At 31.6% G+C, this 17488-nt stretch overlaps 2 protein-coding genes across 2 annotated transcripts; both read right to left on the bottom strand.

Moving 5' to 3' along the window:
* Positions 1–4120: 4120 nt before the first annotated feature.
* LOC112289319 (ATP synthase small subunit 6-A, mitochondrial) lies at positions 4121–5416 on the bottom strand. The gene is made up of 3 exons (XM_024534447.3): positions 5203–5416; positions 4709–4757; positions 4121–4438 (listed from the first exon to the last, which is right to left on the bottom strand). Coding segments are annotated over exons 1-3 (180 nt in total). The 5' UTR covers positions 5333–5416; the 3' UTR covers positions 4121–4437.
* Positions 5417–7538: 2122 nt separating this feature from the next.
* LOC112289939 (uncharacterized) lies at positions 7539–9943 on the bottom strand. Its single transcript, XM_024535698.3, has 5 exons — positions 9796–9943; positions 9177–9448; positions 8841–9020; positions 8465–8654; positions 7539–8272 (listed from the first exon to the last, which is right to left on the bottom strand). Exons 2-5 carry the CDS (start codon positions 9426–9428, stop codon positions 7908–7910), a joined length of 987 nt encoding a protein of 328 aa, XP_024391466.1. The 5' UTR covers positions 9429–9448; positions 9796–9943; the 3' UTR covers positions 7539–7907.
* Between the last annotated feature and the right edge of the window lie 7545 nt (positions 9944–17488).

Raw genomic sequence — 17488 nt, 5'->3', positions numbered from 1 at the left:
TTCATAAAACAAAATTCTAAAGTCCTAGATAATTTTAGGATTTTCAATGCTTTAATTGAAAAAAATATATGCTTCGAGATTCAAAAATTTCATGGTGACAATGAAGGAGAATATACATCTAAGATCTTCAAATAGTTTTGTAAGCAACATGACATTAAAAGATAATTTTTAATACTTTATATTTCTCAACAAAATAGAGTTATAAAATACAAGAATCAGACATTATTTGAGAGTGTGAGGTGTATGTTATAGTATAAGGAACTTTCAAATGCATAGCACATAGAAGCCATCAATACTACAATATATATCCTTAATTGAGCTCCTACTATGGCTATAGAAGAAAAAACACCTAAAGAAATTTAGTCAAGTATAAAACCTTCAATAAAACACCTTTATGTCTTTGAATGTAATGCTTATATATATGTTTTAGATTACTAAAAAAATAAATAAATAAAAAATAAAATGCACAAAACTTGACCTCAAAAGTAAAAAATATATATTTTTGGGCTATGCTGAGGATACTAAGTACTATCATTTATACAATATTGAAAATGGTTCTATAAATAAGAACCATGATATTAAGTTTATTGAGTGTAAAGACTCTAAATAAATGGAAGAAATTTTGGAGGTTTCTATTCATAAACTTCAAGAAATAAGAATTAGAATTGAGCCTATCAAGACTTCATCAAATTTAAAAAGTGATAATGAGGATACAGCGGGGGATTTGAACATAAACAAAGATCACCAATAAAAAAAATTTAAATCTTCATCTTCAATTCAAGATATTTGAACACAAGCTTGAGGACTTCAACAATAATGTGTGGCTTTAATCCCACCTCTACTTCTACCTTCACCAATGATGATGTGTACAAGAGTCCAATTTTTGGCACAACAATAAGCAACTAATGAATCAGCATTGGCTTAGATTCCTTCTAACTCATTCATATCTTCACTATGTATGGTACATGTTTTTTACACAAGTATTGAAGAACTAGCTACTATCACTGAAGCTATGAGAATAGATGATACTTAGAAATGAAAGGTAGCAATGGATTTAGAGTATCAAAGTTTCATTGAAAACAAGACTTGGACTTTGATACCACTATTAGCAAATAAAAAATCCATTGGTTGCAAATAGATTTTTAAGATCAAATATTATACAAATAGATCAATGGAGTGCTATAAGGCAAGATTTATTGATTACAATGAGATTTTTGCTCTAGTGGCAAAAATTACTTCAATTCGTATACTTCTTATATTAGCTACAGTTGAAGATTTGGAAATTCATCAAATGGATGTCAAGAAAGTATTTTTGAATGAAGATTGTGAAGAGAAGATATATATATATATATATATATATATATATATATAGATCAATCAAAAGGCTACATATCAGATGGTAAAGAATGATTGATATGTAAAATCTCTAAAATTTTCTATGGACTCAAACAATTTCTAATGGCATGGTACATGAAGATAGATGATTATTTTTCCTCATAAAGTTTGAAAAGTAGCCATGTTAATCCTAACATTTATATATTGTGGATAACTAGTAGATTCTTCATCATCATTGCACTTTATGTCAATGACTTGATGCTTTTATCCAATAACAAAGAAGTTCTCTTAAAAACAAAGAAAAACTTAGTTGTGAGGTTTGAGATGAAGGATTTAGAAGAAATCCACTATATTTTGGACATGTAGATAATGAAAAATCAAAAGATTCATTAAATCTACCGCAATCAACAAATATATGTAGAAAATGTCGTTAAAAGATTTGGCATGAAAGATTGTAAACCTTGATAGTAGATAATGCAACCGTTGGTTGTTTCTTAATTGGAATTGGGTAAGAAGCAATCAAAGGTTGTATTATCTACCACCAAAATAGAGTATATGGCAGCTATTCATACTACAAAGGAAGCAATTTGGCTTCAAAGTTTTTTTAAAGACATTGGATTTTCACAAGATGATCCTCTGATTATTTTCAATGTTAACAAAAGTTGCATTATTCTTTTAAGGAATCCTACATTCCATGCTCATACTAAGCATGTTGAAATTCAATATCACTTTGTTTGTAAAAAGATGGAAAGTGGCAACATCAACTTAGTTTTTTTTTGCCAAACTCAAGTCATGGTTGCGGATGTTTTGACCAAAGGTCTAACTTGTAAAAAACATTGTAAATTCAAGGAGATGATGGATATCATCTAATTGAGTTAGTCTAATATGTTATTAAGTGGAAGTGTTAATAGAGTGTATAATTCCTATTAGACATAATGTAGAGTGGACAGTTGACACCTCTTTGCCGATTGACAAGGTATAGGAGCCATTTGTTGGTAGTAATATCATATAGCCATCATAGCCTACCAAGTCATTATGTGGCCTAACAAGACAAGTGTCTACATGTTAATTGGACATCATTGACTAGGCTATTTGTTTGTGTATTCACACTAGAAAGTCCATGTGATTAGACATTAGACTAGTAGTATAAGAATTCAAATCCAAAGCTTATTTTTCAAGCGGTTTTAGTTCTCTTCTCTTCACATATTTATACTTCTATTCTAGTAATATACCTCCTTATAGTTTATCACATTTATCACAATTTTTCTAACTTCAAATTTTTATAATTCTATTTTTTGTAATAGTAGATCTTTTAATTTAAATAGTTATTTTTGTTCCTTATATAATGACCATTAAAGACAAAGAAATAGCCAAAATAAAAAAATTGTTATAAAACCATGTATTTTTAAAATATAAAAATATATAATTAAAATTAATAATTAACATAAAATAATATATTTTTATTAGAAGAATATATTGTATTATTATTAAAATAAAATAAAAAATAAAAATAAAAATCATGTGTTGATAAGAGAGTTATCTAATTATCTCATTGATAGTAAAATATAAATATTATTTAATACTAAATCCACAAAAATACATCATGTGAAGCTTTACAATCAATACATTGATTTAGAACTTGATTGTAAAGCTTCACACAACATCAGATACATTTAAAAGAAATCCAAGATTTGTTGACATTATGATGATACAACTCTTGTAATGGTTAGTCTGCCAAAGTTACAGTATGCCAACTCTCTATTCACATTTTAATTTTGGTTATAGCTTATAGATCACACTCTTCTTACTTAGATGAAAATGGAATGGCAACTCTGCATACATCATCTGAATATCAACCAATCAGATCAATCATGAACTTTAGTAAACCAGCAATCACTAGTTCTCACTTCAAAGTTGCATCAGTAAACCATCAATAGCTGAGCTCTATGGATAAATAGGTCAAGTTTTAAATTAGCTCAACATCAAGTATTCTCAACCAAAATGTTAGAACCCTGCTTCACATGAATATGGAAGTGTTCAAGTGATTCACAACAAATTGCTTCTGGAACATGTACATATAAGCACGAACTTCTGGATGAGAAAGGTAAAATCTAATCCACATGTTGCGATCTAAGTTTCATGAGTTTGCTAAGGGATCAGAGATTCAGAAGGTGGCATTCACTTCGATCGGGTCTTGTTCTAGTTTAATCCTAAGTTGCTAGCAGGTTGTGAGAATTTTCATGCTTATGCAGAATCTGTAGACCGTAATTGATCGAATAAAATTCAATTAATACATGGCGAATACACTGCAAACCTGTTTCGATCATGGCCCTCACGAGGCAGTTGAAGCAGCACCAGCTCCCCCAAATCCAGATGAAAAGAATTGTGAACGATAACAAAAAAAACTGCTGCCTAAAACACACCCGACCTGTGGCTTGCGTTACAGGAGAAATGAACTCAAGGTGCGGGGTAATCAATTAGAAACTGGTGAATTTGGGGAGGACATAGTCGCTACAGAATACGCAACATAGTAGTGGCTTTCGCATGGATTCTATGACAGGTCTGAATTAGATCATATACATCAATACGATGGTTGCTTGCTTTGACGATAAGCATAGACTATTTTTTCTCCCAAAGTGTCATTTCTAGATATAACTGTAGATTATGTTAAATGGGTCTTACGTGCACATGTATCCTTTATTAAGAAATGGCTTTGGCTCAAGATATAGGGCTTGTACACATCAAACTGCAACACAACAATCGATGTGACAGATTGGATCTCAGATGGCAAGAATGCTTTCAAAATTTTATTTCAAGCTCGAATCATGAGACACAGATGCATTGTACAGACAATTCAAGTATTGCCTGCATGTGGGCATTCGCCCAGACCTCTGGAATTCTGATTGGAAGAGCACTAAAAACTTCAAGAAGAAAACTTCAAAAATTGGTGGCAAATTAGACGGATGCACACTCTACTAGCGACACACTATTACAGCTGATTACGACCGTTGGTCATAAGAATCTGGATCACTTTGAAAGGCAGATGCTGTCGGAAATAACATATAATTAACTCTTGCATCTCCGTGCATCTTGACTAGATGATCTGTAAAAGCCGACCACAAGGTATTAGAATCCGACAATTTAAAAGGTGATACATGATATCATACATATTCTGACTTTTGAGCATCCAATCTTTAAGCCACCCTGAAAACATTGAAAACAAGCGCGTCTCACGTACGTTCATTCTGCAAACGTGAGCTCAGGTGCAAAGCTATATGGCAATATAGCCGAGAGAGGAACAGACTTACGGCATAATTTGCAACAGACATAAAACCAAACTTCGGATCTACAAGTGGGAATCCAGATTCCATACCAATGATGTCCATAGGGATTGACGAACTTAGACTTGTGAGCCTCCTTAGCTGCAAAATAAGAAACAGAAAGAGAGTTGAATTAGAGATTAAACAATATATCTAGCACACCGTTCATGGCATGATTGAAGAACAACAAGCAATGTTCACATTCTGCACGAGAAAAAAAACGAAAAATTGACGAGCATGTTCGTAATAAAAATGCCTCATCATGAAAAAGAAAAGAAAAACTAGGCAACTAATCGAAATCTAAACCACACAACTAGATTCTACAAATCAAACTAGTGCTTCCAACCTCGAAGGCAAACAAATCTAAGTGAGACACGAAGTCAAAATAACGTCACAGCACATTCGAATCACTCATGTCGTAGTACGATCCGGGCCGGTTAAAGATTAGAAGAGCTCCACAACAAATCACATACACAGAGCGCGTCCCTGGGACGAAAAATAACGGCCACACGAGGAAGAAAGAGGGATCACACTGGGAAGCACTCACGGTCAAGGCTTGCAGAGAGCTTGGCAACGAGTGTGAAGGTGACCGCGAAGCCGAACATGAAGGGCCAGTTGCGCTTGGCCTCGCTGAACACCACCTGAGAGAAGGGCCGTCCAACTACGGGAGTCACCATGGTGGTCGAATTCGCTTCGCAGGGGAGCTTGAATTGAAACCCTAACGAGACGAATGCAGGAGCGCAATGGCGATGGCGACGACGATGGCGAAGAATGCTTGGTGAAGGCCTTGGTGTGCTTTCTGGCGCTCCTTCGGCGACGAGGCCGGGTTTCCAGGGGTGCCGAAGGGTCATTCCTATCGCACCCGGCCCGGGATGCTTGACCCCGACTTCGAACAACTCGTGGTTATTGAGTTGTAAATTCATGTTTAAATACATGTTCTTAATTGCATTCTTCTCAATTTACTTTAATAATATTCTTTCAGGAAATAATTATTTTTTTGAAAATAAAATTGAATTATTTATTCAAGAAAAATTATCTCATACATACAAAAAAAACGTTAAAATAAAACACAGACAAACACAAACAAATATAAAACATTTCTCAAATCAGTTTATCTATTGGTTAAGTATGAAAATAAAATAAAAGTAATTTAGACTTATTTTTATCCATTGGCTTAGATTATTGATACTTATAATTCTAAATATTGTGCTAAAATATTTTATTCCTAATTTTAGAATGTATTTAGTTTTAAATTAGTTAACCAAACATTCATTTTTTTTTAGTAAAACAAATTGCAAGTTATGAGTTTTGGAGTTATTTTTTCAATTTTTCATGGTTTATTCAAACAATGTAATAGTAAATTTTGAACCCAATAATGATATTTTAAAACATTCACAAAATTTTGTGTAATTTTTAAAGAGAAATCATGTTTTTTAGATGGTTAGATTTAAACTAGAAAAATACTAATAATCATAATCTGAAGCATTTAGCCGAATGGATTCTGCAGACATACATATATATATATATATATGTAGAACTGAAGACGATCTTAAAAATCAACAATATTTTAAGTAAGTAGGGCTCAAAAAACATAAATAGGTAAAGTTTAATTTTAATTAGGACATTTTAGATCCTTGTGTTTAGATTTACCATTTTATATATAGAGCAATTTTAATTTCAATTTTATTCTCATATACTTCACTATTGAAAATCATATAAGTGTAAAATTATCCGAATTGGTTAGCCTTGTTACATTAAGTATTCTTTAATCATTGCTTGAATGCTTTTATGGTCATAATTTAACAACTAGTTTTAAATTAATTGCAGAATACATAATTAATCTTATTTATGAATAGATATTTTAAATTAATATTTTTTTATATTAAATTTTAATTATCTCAATAATAATAATTAAAATAATAATATTTAAGTAGATATTATAAAAAATATTCAAAAAAAATAAGGAATTCAAGAATCTTGTAATAGTACTAATAACTAGATATTAATAAATATGTTATTAATATTATATTGTAACCTATGTTTAGTTAAATTGGGTGTAATTAGCATTATTGATAAGAATCAATTTAAGTTGTATCAGTACTAAATCCATGCAAACATGAATTGGAAAATATAAATTAGTCACAATGATAATAGCAATTTTGCTTATGAATATTTTTATAAAAATAGTATTAGAATTACAAAAGGATGGGTTTTGAATCTAAATTTCAAGGTATTTCATATCATTCAATAATCTATCACAAAACATATATATATAAAAAGATAAAAGTACAAAAAAAATTAAAGTAACAGTAGCATATGGGCCCTTGGACTCTTTGTTTTGGGGATAACATTTTAAAATATATGTTAAGTTTTGATTAATCTCAACACAATTCCAAAATGTTGGATTTGAAGCAAGCCCTTGATTTAGTGGAGGAGGTAAGGAAAGTGTACATGTTGATAGGTCTTCCAAATAGATGATGCAATAGCAAGCAGACCATTGAAGGATTCTATTAAAGAACTAATTGTATTCAAGAATGAGTAAATGGTTTATGTGGAGAATGATTAGAACAGTGAGTTGAATAATTAAACGAGAATATTCAAAAATATATATTAAAAAAAAAGACAAAGCATTATTTGTTAATAAACTCTTCTCTGGCTGGTTCTGATTTTGATCATTGAAACTGGACATTCATCATTAATTTTCTCAAAATTAATGTCTTTCCAGTATTGAAAATGAAAAACTACAATTACTCCTCACATGTCACTTCATAATGGTGTCTACTACTTTTGATAATTGAAAATGGCAGACTTAGAAATGGATGTAATGTTTTTCGTTTTATTATATTGACAATGAACGAACAAATACAATAAAACTTCAACATATGAGATTCCATTTATTTATTTTTATTACAGATGATAAAATACAATATGTGGCCTGTTAAAAAAACGGATCATATTGTGCTTGTCCCACAAATCCCGCACTTAAGTCCATTCGCCGAGTTATTTTATTTTGAGGCCGTATACTGATTAAACAACTGACTGTGTGAGCTTCACAGCAAGTCTAGTGTCGTCCGTCCGTCGGTGACGAATTCGGGTTCCGTTGACATAGGCCAGTGTCGTCGGCACTGGTAGCTCCGTAGATTGAAAGCTTCATCGCGAGCAGGGCCACGGCGATGCGATTTCATTTGTATAGCAAACATGGGTATTTACAACATCGGTACTCTGAGCGCCAACAAGGATTCGAAGAGAACTTTACGCATTTCCAACGAGTAGCAAAACTTTGCCGAAATGGGAACCGGATTCGAGGATTTCGTGAGCTTTGGATGCTTCCGCCAAGGGCAGAGCATTATAAATCACGACCTTCACCTTGCCGGATTCAATCTCCGGCCAAACGTTCTTCAAAACGTCCTGCACAATTTCCCCCTTCTTCTCCGTCGATCTCCCTCGCAATCCCGCCCCTGCCACGGTGAGACGTCGGTAGATGACGGCGTTGAGATCGATTTCGCCTACTTCGCCTCCTTGAGTGGCAATGTGGAACAGGCGACCGTCCATTGCAAGAGCTTTGATGTTCCTCGGTAGATAAGACGCTCCCATAATGTCCAAGATAACGTCCACACCTGCATCGACGGCAATGATTAGTAGTCACCAATTTGATAACTACGGTGTTCACCAAAATCATCCAGGGTCGTAAACTGCGAGTAAGAAGAGAGGAAGAAATTGGTGCAGGTGTTGATAGATGCCCCCTCCACACTACTGACACTGAAGCAAATCGGACCAGGAATTGCAGGTTTGAGGGGATCATCACAGACCTTTCCCATCCGTTTCAGCTTTGCAGCGTTCCATAAAATCCTCGGTCTTGTAGTTGATGCCGATGTCAGCCCCGAGCTCACGAGATTTCTTCAGCTTTTCCTCGCTTCCGCCCGTGACGAACACCTTGACACCTTTCGCCTTTGCGATCTGAATGGCAAACGTTCCAATGCCACTACCGCCGCCGTGAATCTGCACAGCGAGTCCCCGGATCCACGATTTTCCATAAGGTGAGTAATCAACCACGAAACACCAAACAAATGGGAACTATTTTCAAAACAATGCATCGGATTCAACTCCTCTGAGAAGTCGTGAACAGAATGTAGCCCACAGTCATCAATCAGAAGCGGGAAAGAAAGACTGTCGGTGCTATCTTACCAGAAGAGTTTCACCCTTCTTCAGGTGGCACGTCATAAAGATTGTTGACCACACCGTGCACGCAACTTCGGGTATGGCTGCGGCGTGCTGCAATGAAATTCCCTTGGGCACCGGAAACACTTGAACTGCTGGTACATTGATCTTCTCGGCGTAGCCTCCCCCTCCAAGCAGAGCGCAGACCTGCCGAGGTAAAAGGAAATGGTGAAAGCTTAGTTGCAAGTCAAACGAAACCCATAACAATCCGCAAAAGGTAAAGAAAAATGTTAGGTCATCATTCACATCTAGACTGTCAACTAACTCAGCTGTGGTTTCATTTTAGCACACGAGATTCTGTACCTCGTCTCCGACTTTCCATTGCGTAACGCCATGACCGACGGCTTCGATAGTACCCGAGCATTCGAGCCCAGGAATCAACGAAGCGCCCGGAGGAGGAGGATAGTGCCCCGACCGCTGCATGACATCTGCTCGGTTGAGAGCCGCTGCAGCGACCTTGATCAACACCTCTCCTTCTCCCGCTATAGGATCGTCCACTTCTTTGAGCTTCAATACCTCCGGGCCTCCGCCACCCTCAATGATTATCGCCTTCATTCTGAGCTGATCTCTTTTTCCTGCAAAAAACACAGCAGCGCTAGTGTTAGAAATCAAACGATTGTTAGCATTATCTAGACTGCAAAAGCAGCTTCGTCTCGCGACTTCGATACTACCTCGATCGAGAAACTCGAAAGCAGCCAATTTTCGTGATTCCCTGAAGACTCAACTTACGCGAACTAATTCACCTCCGTCTCCGACAGCCATAGACCTGCCACGATACTTACGACAAAATTCTACCTAATCGCGTCGTTGCAACCACGATTGCATACTAAGCACCAGACGAAGCAATCAGAAGGATAATATACGTCAAAATTCTCCCGAAAATAACCCCAATAACGAGAAGAATTGAGAAAGTTTGACTTACTCGAATCTGTAGCGATTTCGAGAGCTGGATTTCAGGGCTTCGCCAATTTTGCTTGCGCAAGGAATTTGACTACGGTCGCTGAACCCTTCGCATTCGTCACCACGAGTGTTTCTTAGAGCGCATTGCTGATTCCTCAGTGGCTTCGCAAGCATACATGTTTGCTGCGCTCGCTCCCAGTTGTCGCCCATGTAGACGGAGCCGAAAACCCTAAAAGTGACAACAGCGAACCAGTTCCCGCAGAAGCTACGGAGGAAAAAATCTCGCCTCTGAACTCTAGGTTTCTATAAAGCGAGTGCATGGGTTATCCTTTTGGTGTCGGACGGCATTCTCGAGGAAAATTTGTTTCACGGATAATCTCAAAAAAAAGGTTGGGTTTGTCCAGGCTTAGTCTGTCCAGTTGGCATGGGCTAGGGTGCAACAACCCATAGAATGGGATTATGGTAAAATTTCTTTTTCATTCAAGAATGGATTTTAGGCCATTTTAACAAAGTTTTTGTATATTTACCCTTACCTAAGGTAGCCAACCCATTGTCAATCACCCCCATTTCCAACACACAGGTCTACCTAATTCCATTAATCCAACAACTACGTTTGACATTTTATTGATTGGATATAGGTCAAGAGTTGGTTAAAATAATGTTCAGCTATGAGCAATAAACAAAATTCATTGTACTTGGAATGGATATGTGTGACTTATCAATGGGTGGCAATTATTGATTGGTCTAGGTGGGATAATAGTATAATTAGGTGCTACACTTCTCTTGATAATATTAATAGGTGATGCACATCACTGTTTTGTAAAAGTTGGATTCTTAGTTTTGTAAACCACTACCAATTAGAATTAGATAAGCTTATATGTCCAAAATGGGTTGAAGAGAATCTTTAGCTAAAACATTTATATAAGTTCTATTTTTTGGTTAAATTTTGTGAAACACTTGATTTTTTTTAATTTCTATTTTCCTACATGAGAGTATTTTTTTTTCACTTTTATACCTATTGTATATATGCATAAATATCTAAATTATTAAAAATGTGTTATTTATATTATGTCCACAAAAATTATAGCCAAAAAAAAGAAAGATTGAAGGAGCTTTGTGAAAATGCAAATAGAGCTAAGGCCAAGGGAATAAAAAGAATTCATTTAGCATTGAGAAAAGAGGTCAAAACAACAATATAACATAAATGATATATTATGTAAGTAATTGGAAGAAAACTTCAAACTAATCTAACACAATCTAAATCTAAAACTATTCGCATTAACCTACTTAAATAAGGTAATCAATCCATTGTTGACCACTTCCTTATTTCTAATATATAAGGTGAGTATCAAGGATATAAAGCTTGAAGAAAGAAATCCTCAATATACTCTTGTGTCATTCAAAAGAATTAAAAAATCACTCAAAGATGATGTAGTATTAAACGAGAATAACTATTGCTAAAGATAAGAGAACTAGAAAGTCTTAAAATAAGGCTAAGGACTAGAAATGCATTAATAAGAGTGAAAAAGACTTCACTCTTGCCTCTATGTATACTATCTAACTAAAAGCTATATGGCAATGTTCTAAATGACCTCCAAAACGTGTTGACTTTGTAAGATACATAAACTTGCAAGGCAAATTTTCTATATGTATGTCACATAATTAGCTTGTTTCATTGTTTTGTTGTAACACAACTATATAATGAAAAATAAAAATATAGATGTTATTATAGAAGAGCCTAGTAAAAAGATGTAATAGAAAAATAAAAATATAGATGTTATTATAGAAGAGCCTAGTAAAAAGATGTAGTAGAAAAATAAAAATAAAAGATAGAAAGGTAGTAAAAGATTTAGTCTTAATATTGCCTTTTTGTAGAAGGAACTTCTATTTACTTTGTAAAAGCTTAAATGAGCCAAATTAAATTAAATGAGGTAAGAAATTAATATTAGTATGTTTAAGAGAGAATTAATAATAGATTAAAGCTAAATTTACCTCAAATTATAAAAAATTGATCATGTCTAAGATTGCTTAAAGTTTTAGAAACACTCTTGTATTTCTTTCAATTAGTAAGTGCGATCAATTCCATCTTTCTTGTGCTTGTTTATAACTAAGATATTAAAAATTGTGCAAATGTTGAGTTGAAATTAACAATTCAATTATTAATTATTGAGGTTCTATTTTGCTATAGAGTTTGGTTTAGAATTTTTTTAGGATTTGGTTAAGATTAGGATTTGCTTGGAGTTTGGTTTATAACTTGACTAGAAGTAGATTAGGATTTGTATAGGTTTTGTCTAAGATTTAGGATTTTATTAGAATTTCATTAGAATTTGATCTAGAATTTGATTAAGGTTTAATTAGGATTTTAATTAGGATTTGAATTAAAAATTAATTAAGATTCAATTATATTTTTTATTTTAAATATTTCTTTAGGATTACTTATTGTTTCTTTAAAAAAATTATTTATAATATTTTTAATAATTATTTTTATTTTTTAAGATTTATTTTTATATTTCTTTAAAATTTCTTATTATTTTTTTTTAGATTAGTTTGAAATTTCTTTGTCTTTCTTTTATAACTTCTTGTAAATTTATTTTGAATTGATCAAAGTTTGATTGGAATTATTAAGATTTACCTAAAATTTAGTTAAGATTCTATTAGACTTGATAGGATTGTTGTTGCATTTCTACTTATCTTCCATAGTTAGGTGTCTAGTGTATTTTTAAGCAAAAACATATATAATATGATATTGTGACATTACTCCTTTTAAAAACGAGTTTTATAAGGAGCAATCATTATATATTGAAGAAATTTAAAATATAATAAATTGTGTTTGCCACATATTTTGATCTTTGTTCTCTTTGAAAATAGCTGATAAGTCCCCTTAGCCATCAATAATGTTCCATACAAGGCAAAAAGACCACCTTGTTATTTGATCATTGTTGAGACCTTCATAACTTCCTTCAAATAAAACATTTGAAACAATATCAAGAATTATTCATACTCTTAATAAAATCACCAAAATATTGAGAGTTTCTTTCAAGATTGTGATATTATACATGTTGTATCTTCTCATTTATTTAAAGAAAGATATGTCATTCTTGAAGATCTTCATCTCAATTATGTCATCTTAAAGGTTGTAATAATTATAATGTTTTGTTCAATAAGTCAACAAGTGATAGCTTTTGAGTTGAATTTGCTTGTTGTTGATTCTCTATTTTTTTAGCATCATAAATACATAGAAATTACAATTAAGAATAGAAGATAGAATGATATCTTTTCTGGATCTTGTTTCTTTTATAAAAAAAATTTGATATACTTTATCTCTGTTTTAGATAGATGTTGTTAATGAAAAACCTCAATTTTCTTTGATAATTTATAAGATTCTTTACCAGCTTCTATGTGCATTAAATAATATCATATTTGTACCCATGAACAAGATATTTTAATCTATTTTGATGCTGTGTTGAATCTAAGACTTCTTTCACATTGAATTCTTGATTATTATTCATTTTTATAGGAAGATGTAGCATTTAACTTCTTCCTAAGATATTCACTGTCTTATATGGCTTAAGAAGAAATATATGGAATATAGGATGGAACTTCAAAGACTCTCGTAGATGTAATTAATAAGTAATAAGATTAACTTATTTTTAAATAGAAAAATTTCAAAGCCTACAATAGTCCAATTTGTTATAAGAACAAGTAGTCTTCATATTGCAACAAAGTAATCATACCTTCTTACCTATATTGAATTGTAGTTATTTTTTGCGATAGGCATTTACATTGATCTTTCATCATTCTTGTCTTTTTTTTTTAACTACGCCTTTATTTTTTGTATGTAGGTTTGACAAATAATTTGCTAAATCTTTTGCCACAAGATTATTATTTTTTGAAAAGTCAAAAGTATCAAGTTATAGATGATAACCATAATTTGCAAAAAAAATTATTTGTTGAGTAGAAGAATGTCTCAAATTATTGCGTGTAAACTTTAGAAATGATAAAAGAATTTTCCAATCATCTTAATAATAGTTGATGGTATACCTCAAATACTGCTCTAGAACTTCATTTAATCATTTTGTTTGTTCATCATTTTAAAAAATAAAGTAAAAGATAGCTTTATTTTTATTTTTAGAATATTAAAAAATATTCTTTAAAATCTAAATATACATCAAGTCCCACTATTTGATATAATTTCATTGAATAATACATGATAGCGATAGATATTGTAAAAAAAAGCTTAGTCATTTCTTCACATGTGATAAATTTTATGCATAGTATAAAATGTACCATCTTGATAAAATAACCTATAATCATGAATATAAAATCATATAAAGATGAGACAAGAAGGTCTATGATGAAATCCATAGATAAAAAGAACATGGTTGTTTTGATGTAGATAATGGCTAAAATAGTCTATAAAATTAATGAAAAGGAGTTTTGGATCTTGAATAAATATTATATGATTGTACAAATTCTTTAACTTCTTTTTATATTTGAAGCTACCAAAAATCTTTTAATATTAGCTCTAAAGTCTTATTGTATTCAAAATATCCAATTGTTGGAAAGTTGTGACAAGCTTGAAGAATACATAATCATGTTTTGTCTTTTGAAATATATAATCATTCTTCAAAATAGAGTAAATTATTCTTAAATTCAAATTTAAAAGTATTATGAAATTTAGAAGAATTATTTTTGATATTATAAATAAGAAGATTAGAGGAAATACTTGATTGAATTTGTTTAACAAAGGTTGAATCAACAATCAATGTTGACTTTATTATTCAAAGATAAAATGTTTCAATTTCAAGAGAATCATTCTTTATTGACCAAAAGCTACATTTCCTTCTTTTGGTGCAAGATAAGAACATTTAAATACTTTATCAAGATTTGATTTCAAGATTACTTAATAAACCTTATTAGTTTTTGGATAGATAAGTAATCTTGAAATTAAATCTTGATAAAGACATGCTCCAATGAGCTTGGTAATAATTCAAAAGACATATTGATATGAAGTACTCAAGATTCTTATAATATGTATATATGATGATTGGATTAAAAGTACCTTTTAGATAATAATGCCATTCTTAAAATGAATCTATAATTACAAAAAGCTCTTTTTCATAGATATTGTAATTAATCTTGATTAATAAAAATTTCTTGAAATGAAAAACTATGAGGTGGAGCTTATCATTTGCTCTTATTTGTGACTAAAAAATACCTATAGGAAAGTAAATTTCATCTTTTTGAATAAAAAATATCTTAAAAAAATTGATGTAATATAAAATTGATGCAAAAATAAATACTATTTTTAAGGCTTCAAAACATGCATCAGCTTCTTTATTCCACATAAGTTTATCTTTATATATTAAACATATAAGTTTAAGTTTTAGGTTTAGGGTTAAGATTAAAGATGAAAACTTTATCCATAGAAATCCATTTTTTTCTTCACATATAAGAAAATGGCTCCTACTGGAGATTTTGAATGACATATAAAATTTTCATCAGATTTTGGTTGATATATTCTTATAATACAGCCAATTCATTTTACAATAAGTTATAGATTGGTCCAAATGGTGGTTGAGTTCTTTCTTGAAAATCAATTGAATAATCATAGAATTTATGCACTAGAAAAATATCTACATTTTGTTTTCAAAAACCTCTAAAAAATCTTGATATTGGCTAACAATACTACTTGATGTCTTTCTACAATCAAAAATAGGTGTAGCATATATAACAAAAGATAATCTTTCTTTTGCTGCAATAATAAAAGCTTTTGCATCAATCAATAAGAATTTGGATGTTTCAAGCTTATGTATTTCTATTCAACTAATAGAATTTTAGATTCAATTATAAGGAATATTAGAGTTATAAGAAATTTAATTTATTTATGGATTATATCTTTTTAATACTTAAAATAATATATTTTAGAATTACATAATATATTTTAGAATTACGTAATATATTTTATAGAATAATATATTAATATAATATATATAACATAAAATAATATATTTTAAATTTACACTTTTTGAAGATAATCCTAAAATTATCAAATTGAAAGAAAATCTTATCACATTAAATATTAGTATACTATTATGATCTTTAATTATTACATCTAAAAGAAGAATCTTATAAGTAACATCTACAAAAGATAGCAAATGACCATCTATAATTTTTATATGTATAGATTTAGTTTTCTTGATTAATGATATTTCTTATTTTTTGACAAAAACTTTGTCTATAAAATAGGTTGAGGCTCTTGAATCTAACAAGATTAAAACTTTGTAATTTTTTGGTGCTAAATAAACTTCTATTTTAAAAAAAGATGAAGGATTTTAGGAGAGAATAGGACCTTTGTTAGGAGTTACATAAGATTTCAATTGCATGATCCTTATTGTAGTTGGAAAAACTCGTTTTTTAAGACATTGTCTTTTTTGGCAACCATTCTCCTTATTTTGTGCTCGAGTTTTTTCTTTAGACAATGTTGAGTATTATATTTAGTTTTTTCTATAATATAAGTACAAATCTTCTTAATGACTTTGAATCTTTTTTTGCTCTATGAAGGATTCAAAATATACTATATCAATTTGCATTGATTTCAGCCTTGATGAATAAGTATCTTAAAACTTGGGAGCTATTGGTATTATTTGATTTGATCCTCTTTAGACAAGTCTTTGTTCTTGATGCCTTTCAAATAATCAACTATCACATTATTGTTTTGGTTGTGTTCAAGCTTCAATATACCAAAGTAATTGAACTAATAGGGGTGGATTCGAACATGGAGAAAGACTGGTTATATGAATTGGGTCTGTTAGTGTTACAATTGACTGTACTTTGGCTATCTGAAATCAATTATCAAACTACAAAATACCAAGGCTTACTACTTCAATCTTAATTCAATCCATAATCTATTCTACGACTATCAATTCAACAATACTTTCATATTCTTATCCGTTCATCTCCCACTTACTCTCTTTGTGGTTTATATATATTCAATTACTGATCTCCAACTTATCTATTCTATTCAATTTCTCAATTCATCACACAGAATTACGACTCTCACAGTTTGGCACTCTAGATTAATTTCTCAGTATTCAGAAACTATCCATTACTCGTCAACAACAAAGAAACAAAAAGAGGTAGCACCAAGCTTGCTCTGGCTTGCGACTATCTGAGTCTGGCCTTTGGCTTACGACTCTCATAGTCTAGCCTTTGGCTTACGACTCTCACAGTCTAGCCCTTGGCTTATGACTCTCATAATTTGGTCCTGATCTCTCTTTCCTCAATCTCTTTATTCTACCAAAAGATGATTCGTCGGCCATTTGATTCCAAAGGTTATGACTCTTTGAATTCTTAACCATTTATTTGATTAATAACCTACTGTTACCAACTAAACTACCTAATCATTAGTCTAATTTTTAAGATTATCAATAACCAACCAGTAACTTACCACAAAGTTTATTTACCTATTCTACATAGCTCCACTCCTATTTGTGTAGTGTCCTTGTAAACACACAATTGTTACCTATCTAAAAACTACTTAATAAAATTCTACAAAAGTACTATTTCCTCTGGTCCACCCAATTGATCATTTATTGTATTATCGAACGTGAGTTCCACCAAATCTGGTTCCAATTGCAAATCTTCTTTCTCCTCTTCCAATCCATCCATTAACTCCTTCCTCAACTCTTTTGAGAGATCTTCATTATACTTTT

Source organism: Physcomitrium patens, chromosome 12 (assembly GCF_059467195.1).
Source record: "Physcomitrium patens ecotype Gransden chromosome 12, ASM5946719v1, whole genome shotgun sequence".
NCBI lineage: Eukaryota > Viridiplantae > Streptophyta > Bryopsida > Funariales > Funariaceae > Physcomitrium > Physcomitrium patens.
The sequence above is the reverse complement of the archived record's forward strand: the minus strand, read 5'-3'. Positions and strand labels throughout refer to the sequence as shown.

Coding starts and splice junctions, on each gene's coding strand:
- LOC112289939 (XM_024535698.3), bottom strand. CDS start 9,428: ATGAAGGCGATAATCATTGAGGGTGGCGGAGGCCCGGAGGTATTGAAG. Junction 9,021..9,176: donor AATGGAAAGTCGGAGACGAG/GTACAGAATCTC, acceptor TTACCTCGGCAG/GTCTGCGCTCTGCTTGGAGG. Junction 8,273..8,464: donor AGCTGAAACGGATGGGAAAG/GTCTGTGATGAT, acceptor CCGTCGATGCAG/GTGTGGACGTTATCTTGGAC.
- LOC112289319 (XM_024534447.3), bottom strand. CDS start 5,332: ATGGTGACTCCCGTAGTTGGACGGCCCTTCTCTCAGGTGGTGTTCAGC. Junction 4,758..5,202: donor GCTCTCTGCAAGCCTTGACC/GTGAGTGCTTCC, acceptor CTTATTTTGCAG/CTAAGGAGGCTCACAAGTCT.